This window comes from Glycine max, chromosome 5 (genome assembly GCF_000004515.6).
Source record: "Glycine max cultivar Williams 82 chromosome 5, Glycine_max_v4.0, whole genome shotgun sequence".
Lineage (NCBI taxonomy): Eukaryota > Viridiplantae > Streptophyta > Magnoliopsida > Fabales > Fabaceae > Glycine > Glycine max.
In genome coordinates, this window is record NC_038241.2 from 27,069,517 (window position 1) to 27,078,395 (window position 8,879).

The 8,879-nt window shown below is 32.7% G+C and overlaps 1 protein-coding gene across 1 annotated transcript; it reads left to right on the plus strand.

Moving 5' to 3' along the window:
- Positions 1–3,759: 3,759 nt before the first annotated feature.
- Positions 3,760–8,668, plus strand: NRAMP2A (metal transporter Nramp2a). Its single transcript, NM_001357778.1, has 4 exons — positions 3,760–4,397; positions 5,906–6,042; positions 6,131–6,783; positions 8,137–8,668. The coding sequence occupies exons 1-4, from the start codon at positions 3,859–3,861 to the stop codon at positions 8,356–8,358; spliced, it is 1,551 nt and encodes a 516-aa protein (NP_001344707.1). The 5' UTR covers positions 3,760–3,858; the 3' UTR covers positions 8,359–8,668.
- Positions 8,669–8,879: the final 211 nt, after the last annotated feature.

The window sequence follows — 8,879 nt, forward strand, 5'->3', positions numbered from 1 at the left end:
AAAAGATATCATTCTAAGGCAATTCATAATTAAAAATTGTCTTAGAATAGTATTCTTCTAAGATGGTTGTCAAGTGAAAACCGTCTTGGAATGACATCATTCTAAGACAATTTTTAGCATACAACCATCTTAAAAAGGCACTTTTCTAAAATAATTCTAAGTTAAAAACCATCTTATAATGGATTTTTTTAAAACAAATTAAAAAAAATTGAGAATTCTAAGGTGATCGTTCTTTCAAAAACCATCTTAAAAAGAACCATCATAGAATCATTTAAAAAAAATTGATGAGAATTTTAAGATGGTTTTTCACATATGTCTTAGAATGTATTTTTTTAAAAAAAAAAATTAAAAAAAATTGAGGATTCTAAAATGATTTTCCCAAAAACTGTCTTCGAAAGTAAACTTTCTAAGACGATTTTTCTTTAAACTGTCTTAGAATGTTTTTTTAAATAAAAAAAATTAAAATTATGAAAATATTATTTTTAAAAAAGCATATACTAGTATTAATTATGAAAATTATTATTTTTTAATTACATACATTTTCTTTTTAAATTGTACTATTATAAGTTATAAAAGCATATACTAGTATTAATTATCTATAGATTCCGCTTCACCCACTAGTTCCATTGGTATTAACCATAGCATGTCCTATGATTTTAAAATTTGTCATATCCCTATGCCAATGTGATATCATATACGTGTCGCATGTTGTAACCATACTTTCTAGTTCCTAAACAATTATTACTAGGCCAAGAGACTTTTATTGTACGAGTAAGATTTATGACAAAAATCAAAAGCCAAGAAATATTGTACTTACATGCTTAAATACCCAAACAGTGAATTCCATTCCTAATTGCTTCAAACTTGATGTGGTATTATTCCCTATTAAATTCAATAATATGACAAATCAAAGATAAAGACTGAAAAATAAAAGAGAAGAATAGAAAAAAGACAAAGCAAAAGAAAATTTGCATAGACAACCCAATTATTGATCCACACATCTTTGTGTGTGTCTCATATTTTGATATTTTGATAATGAAAGAAGAACTTTGTTTATAACAACAAAGGAAAATTGCAATTTCTAAACCTATATGGAAGAGAAGAAACTTTGTTAATATGAAAGAAGCATTATAAGCAATAAAATAAAATGTTTATTTGTTATTAGAATTTTCAGAGGAAGATTGCATCATCTATAATTGGTACAAAGTTATAATTAGTTTCCCCTTCATTGTTCATTCCATGATTTAGTTAAGGGTATACCATTGTTGCATTTTTCCCAATATTCGTAATATAATCTATTTTCACAAACTAATAAAAAGAGAAAAAGAAAAACAGACAACCTCAAATAAAACTATAAAATTAATACAAGTTATAAGATCATATATATTCATATATAAATGTACCCAAAAAAATATATTAATATATACAAAAGAAATTACTTGCTTCCCCTATAATAGATTTTATAAGACAGATACCTCCCGTCAAAGTTTTTCATGACACATGTATGTGAAAAATCAACTAGTCTTTGATAATTTCAGTATTGCTTCATTTATTTTGGATTAAGTATCCATTCAACTGCTCCACTTTAAATCCTTATTCCGCATAGAGTAAAACAATAATATCATCATTTCTCCTTCCAATCTTATCAAGCCACAAAGTCATCCATTGAGTGAATATAAACTTTCATGTAAACCAATGGATAATCCCAAAGGTTCCATTGTAACTTTTTCAAGTATGTGAGGACAAAGTCGGTCAAGGATCATTACTAAATTTAAAAAGCTAAATTCAAAAATGAGTTACAAGTTAAGAATATACAATTGAAATCCCCCAAAAGAAAAAGAATATCACCAAATCAAATAACATAAATCCCATATCATACTCCATGTTATCCTGTGTCAAGCCTCTCTCAAAACTAACACATCACATAAATACCTACCGGTATTTATTTATTCTACACTTCATGAGCATATAATCATTTAGCCCTTTTAGAGAAGGATTTGTTTTCATTCAGAGAAGAATTAACATCATGTTGCTTTTCTTGGAATGCTCATCTCTCATTTTTGCACACTTCTTCATACAGCTCCTCAAGCTCTTTGATATTTCTCTACGACATAAAAGTATGCTTATATATCCAAAACTTCTCAGAATTTCAAAGAGCACAATATCACTGCTTTGGAAACCCCTTCTCCAATCTCCACACAATCTATCTATGTTTGAAAGCTGAGAAGCAAGACCAAAAACTTGAAGTGGTTTTGAGATTTATTTCCAACATTCACCTCTTCTATACACACTTTCAACATAATCTCAATATTTTTATCACACCATTCTGCTTTCCTTCTTTTTGTAGGAATTTAATTGAGAGACATTTCATAAGCTTAATGAAACAAACAAAAGCATAACCCTAATCCATAATAACTCAAAATTTAATGAGAAGAAAAAGAAATTAATGAAGATTTAGTTAACCTGCGATGCTAACAAAGGAAGAATAAAAGATGACGAAGGATGATTAGAAGAGAAATCAAAAAAATTGGAAGAGAGATTGACGAACGGAGGAAGTCACAACACGTAGGAACAAGAGAGAGAAATTTTAAGGGTTCAGAAAATGAGAAGGACATATTTTGTCATTTTAAAATTTTTTTAGGACATAATTGTCCAAGTATTATTTAGGGAACAGATTTCTGAAAAAGTTAAAATTTCACAAACCGAAAATCTGAGCTTTAAAAAAGGATCTGCTGAGAGTTTTTGCTTTTATAAAAACTAAAAAAAATTAATAACCAAACACTCTTAAAAAATAAAATAAAAAATCTTTTTCTAGTAAATAAGACAATAAAAAATCTTTTAGACTACATCCAAAGGGGTCCTATGTAGTATGCTACAATCTTTGTCATTTTGTTAAAATTAATACTCAACAAATCTGAATATATTTTTTTGTTATGAATGAATAGGGCAAAAGGCCCAAAAAAGGATTACACCAAATCCGAATAATTTACTGAGTATCGCACTCATCAAATCATGGTACTAATAATTCCCTAATCATAGATCCAAATTATCACGGATAATAATGATGACACAACAGACAACGGAACTGTTAATTTCCCGAAAGCTGACGTGTCGATGCTGGCGTGGTCCGCGCGCACTACCATAGTAGCATATATTGCGTGCTGCACACACCCTCCTCCTTCACCTTCACAGACTCCACGCCTCCAACAAACAGACAACAAACTCCTGCTCGTGTAAACAGAATTTTAAGAATAAGTCAGCATGTGACACGATTCCGCATCCTGATTTGTAAAATTAACATCTCATTTTGTATAGTGCCATTAAAAAATATCCTAAAAAGGTACGGTTGTAGGTAGAGGTCTGAAAAAAAAAATTGATTAGGATGGAACTGAATTGTATTTATTTTTACGGTTGTATTCGAAACTTAGTATTTTTTTTCTACAAAATAGTTCACTTTAATATTTTTTTATTAATTTATTTTCAAAAACTAGTTTAATATTGATCTGATTCTTAGAATTAATTTAAAATAAATTAAAATTTAATTCAGTTCAAAATCAATTTTTTAAAACTAATTATGTTTTGAAATAATATAACTATTAAAAAATAAAATCAAATTAATTAGAATAATTTGAAATCAATTGAATTCGATTTTTTTTATCAAAATTAATTTTTATACACCCCTAATTTTAGTGGTAGGCGTAAGTGTGCCAACTCGCATAGACTTTAAAAGAGGGTGTAAGTGTAACTTTTCAATTCCTCAACCTCACTTCAGTCCTCTGAAGATAATAACAAAGTAGTGAGTAGTGAGTAGTCCAACCAGAATCCAGAATCCAAAGCTTTTTTTTTTTGTCAAATGCCATGTCTCGGAGCCACCAAGAGCAGCCACTATTAGCGGACTCGTTCATAGAAGAAGACGAGGCGCAAGAGACAGCCTACGACTCCTCCGAGAAGATTGTGGTGGTTGGAGTGGACGAGTCCGACAACGAGGACAATTGGGGGAGAGTACCCCCATTCTCGTGGAAGAAGCTATGGCTGTATACAGGGCCGGGCTTTCTGATGAGCATAGCGTTTCTGGATCCCGGGAACCTGGAGGGGGACCTTCAGGCGGGCGCCATTGCCGGGTACTCGCTGCTGTGGCTTCTGATGTGGGCCACGGCCATGGGCCTCCTGATCCAGCTCCTCTCGGCACGGCTCGGCGTGGTCACTGGGAAGCACCTCGCCGAGCTCTGCCGAGAGGAATACCCTCCGTGGGCTCGGAGAGTGCTCTGGATCATGGCAGAGCTCGCTCTCATTGGCTCCGATATTCAGGAGGTTATTGGGAGTGCTATTGCTATTAGGATTCTTAGTCATGGGGTTGTGCCCCTTTGGGCCGGGGTCGTCATTACTGCTCTTGATTGGTAATAATTCAACCAACCTAACCACCCTCGTATCATTTCTCCTCGTTTAAATGCTTGTAAGAGTATTTAATTAGTAGTATTGTTTTAATGTAGTTTTCAAATTGCATTAAGTGTATGCTTTTATTTATGGGGAGTTTGCTATTTAGACAGAGAAATCTAAGAATTTTGCTACTGTAGATAGGGAGAGGGAGAGAAAGTTTCTCAGTAATAGTACCAATCCAAACGCCTTAATCATAAATTTCTCTTATTCTTGTTTAGGTACTTAGAACACTGTTTCCTCTTCTGTACGATCTGTTCAAATTTATTCCTTGATTAACTCTGAGATTTTGATAGGTTCAAAACCGACCCACCCATGATAAATGATAGGTTGTCTTGTCGCCACTGGAGGAGCTTCCTTGTGGCTGAGGGGGGCCATTTTGTTGTTTTTATACCTATGAATTTCATGAAAAACTAGCCAAGAAACGTGTTAAGTTCGGATTAGTGCCAGTAATGTACTTCAAGTTTAAAAGATTAACACTTTTTGTTCTAATAGAATTTTTTCATTCATCTAAAAAATCTGCACTCTATATCCATTGACAGTCTTCAACTACATGTAGCTTAAGAGAAAATTTACCTGAGAAAGTATTTGACGCAATTGCCATATTTATAGTTTTAGTTGCTTCTATATTACCAAAATTTTTTATAATATTCATTAATTTATTTTTTTTTGACTGCTCGTTAATTAATTATTTTTATAATATAAAATGTTTTTTGCTTTCTTCAAACTCATTTTTTCTGTAACTTTTATATTTCCATTTTGTATAGAAAAGTTTATGCAATATAACTTAAAAAATCTTCAAATTTTTCTTGCATGGAAATTTTTCTTGTGGATTTTTCATGCAAATTCTTTTTATGAATTTTGGGATTTTCTTGTATTTTTTTATATATTTGCTATTATTTTTTGGTTAAAATATTATTATCTCCTTAAATTTGTCAAACAATTGATAGAAATTTTAATGTTTTTTCTTTTGCATATTTTTTTTACAAAAACAAATTACTAATAAATTCTCTAAATTGTTTTTGTTCAACGGCTTAAAAATCATAAAAACCCCTTGAAAAAAGTGTTACTAATAAAACAGGATTTTTTTCAATATCATAAAAGTTAATTAATTAAAAATAAATTAATATTTAAATGCTTAAAATCGATCATAAAATATAATATCATTAAAAATTATTATATTTAATTTATATATTATAATTAACTATTTTGGCCCCTCCAAATTTTTTCTTGAAGCTCCGCCACTGCTTGTCACTGGAAGTTGTTTTTGAAGTCTGTGACAACACTTTGAAAGTAACTGAAACAAACATTTTTGTTTTTTAAGTTGAAATTTATAGTACCCTAGGAAAAGATTTTAGGCAATATTATTTGCGTGTACCATAGCAAAGCTGTATTTTTTTCTTTTTTTTTACTATGTCTGGTAATCTCAAATTAAACATGGCTATATGTATATTTTGTTGCCTTGTTACAGTTTTATTTTTCTCTTTCTTGAGAACTATGGTGTGAGGACATTGGAAGCTTTTTTTGCTGTTCTCATTGGTGTGATGGCAATCTCATTTGCATGGATGTTTGGTGAAGCCAAGCCCAGTGGCAAGGAACTTCTTCTTGGTAAGGAGTTTATTTCATTGATTTGGCCCCTTTTCTGTAGGTCCCTTTTGTTTTGAATCTGATGCAGAGTTTGATTTTATCTTTGCAGGCGTTTTGATTCCGAAACTCAGCTCCAAAACTATACAGCAGGCTGTTGGAGTTGTGGGGTGCCTTATTATGCCTCACAATGTGTTCTTGCACTCTGCTCTTGTTCAGTCAAGGCAGGTTGACCGCAGCAAGAAAGGCCGGGTTCAAGAAGCTCTTAATTATTACTCTATAGAGTCCACCCTTGCCCTTGTAGTCTCCTTTATCATAAATATATTTGTAACAACAGTGTTTGCTAAGGGGTTTTATGGTTCTGAACTTGCAAACAGCATTGGCCTTGTAAATGCTGGACAGTATCTTGAGGAGACATATGGGGGTGGACTATTTCCAATTTTATACATATGGGGTATTGGATTATTAGCAGCAGGCCAAAGTAGCACTATTACAGGTACTTATGCTGGACAATTCATCATGGGAGGTTTTCTAAACTTAAGGTTAAAGAAGTGGATGAGAGCATTGATCACCCGAAGTTGTGCAATATTTCCAACCATGATAGTTGCTCTTATATTCGATACCTCGGAAGAATCGTTAGATGTTTTGAATGAGTGGCTTAATGTTCTTCAGTCAGTCCAGATCCCCTTTGCACTCATTCCCTTGCTTTGTCTGGTGTCAAAGGAGCAGATAATGGGCACTTTCAGAATTGGTGCTGTCCTCAAGGTATTTTGTCATTCAATCTTGCATTTTGATCTCACTGGTCACTTTTCTGATGCCGTTATTAGTTTATGTATTTGATAAAGGACTTTGTGATGCCAACTTAATTCATGTTGTATAAAGTTGCTGTCAGTACATGCCTATATTATTCATCTATGATATCAAACTTCAAATTTAATTAGGACGGATATAATTTAGAAGTGGCCAAATATATAGACCTTTTTCTTTTTGCAGTTGATTTAGAGTTAGATTCCAAAGAGACAAATTAGTGGGCTTGATTATACTCTCCTGCCTTGATAATTGAAAGGTGTGAAGTGAACTACTATGTTACATCTTTTTCCTTTATGATCCTATGTATTATGGGCTGATGTTTATCTTGCAAATAACTGTCCCCATGTCATTGCAAGTACTTGATACAGTACTACGGTAATTTTTTTTAATCTTTTTTGTTATTTACCAGTTTGATCGTGATGTGTTGAATTTTAACATGTTATGCAGTATATTGAATATTCCTGTTGTTGGAAACTGCATATGATGTCAGCATTGACTCAATTTACTGCAAAATATTTAGGATGCATTGATCCTTCCTCTTACCTTGAGGGTGTTGTTCACTTTTATCCTCATTTGCTTCAAGTTTCTGTCGTCATTTAGACTTAATTTCTCATATTATACTTGTAGCCTTTGAAGTAGTCTATCGCTCACTTGCACACACGGTTTGCTTCATGGTTACATGCAGGGATAATTATCGTTGATTTACACTTTAATTGTGTTAGAAAACTAATATATTGTTGGGGATATAATAGAAAAATTGGAGATTGTACCACTTTCCTTTTTTATGTCGGGGACTCTGGGGTGGCGTATGTGCTGCTATTTTGGATATTCCTTAAAATTGAACTCTAACATGCTATATTTCAAGATAATTTATGAAAGAGTGCCACTTGAATTCTTTATCTGTAACAATTTACAGAAACAGATGCATTATTTATACTGACTTGTGTTGCTTAATGTTGGAAAATAATGTCTCTGTCTATTTTGTCTCACCTGGGAAGGTAAAAGGTTTCTGTATTCTTGACATTTTGATAATATAACTGCAGGTATATTGGACAAATTTGAGACATTAGTTTTGAAGCTTCCTATCTTGTTTCTTAACTTTGTTTTCTCATTTGGATCTGGTGGATTGATGCTGTGTGTTTTCTTTTCCCCATTTAAGTTGTTTAGAGTATTTTAACCTTTAGTGGGTTTTCTCCATAACTTGTGTGGACCTTGGATACATTAGGTTTCTGTACTAACCCTTCTTCCCATATTCTGCTCATAGTTTGTTTCGATTTAAGTACTTAATGGCTTCTGATATGGATACAGACTACTTCATGGCTTGTGGCTGCTCTGGTGATAGTGATTAACGGCTATCTTTTGACGGAATTCTTTTCCTCTGAAGTGAATGGACCAATGATTGGCGCTGTAGTGGGTGCAATAACTGCTGCATATGTTGCATTCATAATATACCTTATTTGGCGAGCCATCACATATTTACCTTGGCAAAGTGTAACACAACCAAAGACAATTGCTCACTCAGCGGGTTGAGTGATCAATCTTTAAAATCCCGAATAGGAAGTGCCATCCATTTTTAAGTATGCTCATGCTTGCTTGTTAGTACTTGTGTGACAAGTTGATGCAATAGTCGGTGGCACCTTATTGTTTGCCTGTAATTATAAACTGTCAGAGTAGATTTTAGCGCTGTATTAGCACTTTCAAATTTTGTTGTCAAAATGCCTTTGCAACACTCTGATTAGTTGAGACACCTTTGAAGCTGTAGTGTGCAAACAAGCAATGTAGTTCTTCTTTTTAACAACTTATTGAGAGAATTGAATGATTTCATTGCACTTACAGAGTCATAGAATTTGCAACATTTTTTTTAAGAGAGAATTTGCATCATTTAAAACCAAAATTTGATACTGAAAATTGAGGCGCAAGTACAGGAAATACAAAGAGATTGCATTCCTGTGGTTAACCATTTTTACCATATTTTTGCTTCGAAAGTTAAGTAGTGTTATTTGTACTAAACTGCATGGTCCATTCAGAAGCTTAGAACGGATTGTCAATTT

What these genes read in the sequence shown, in the direction of transcription:
- NRAMP2A (NM_001357778.1), top strand. Translation starts at nt 3,859, where the DNA reads ATGTCTCGGAGCCACCAAGAGCAGCCACTATTAGCGGACTCGTTCATA. An exon ending in GTCATTACTGCTCTTGATTG is followed by an intron (nt 4,398 to 5,905) that starts GTAATAATTCAA and finishes GCCTTGTTACAG; the next exon opens with TTTTATTTTTCTCTTTCTTG. An exon ending in TGGCAAGGAACTTCTTCTTG is followed by an intron (nt 6,043 to 6,130) that starts GTAAGGAGTTTA and finishes TTATCTTTGCAG; the next exon opens with GCGTTTTGATTCCGAAACTC.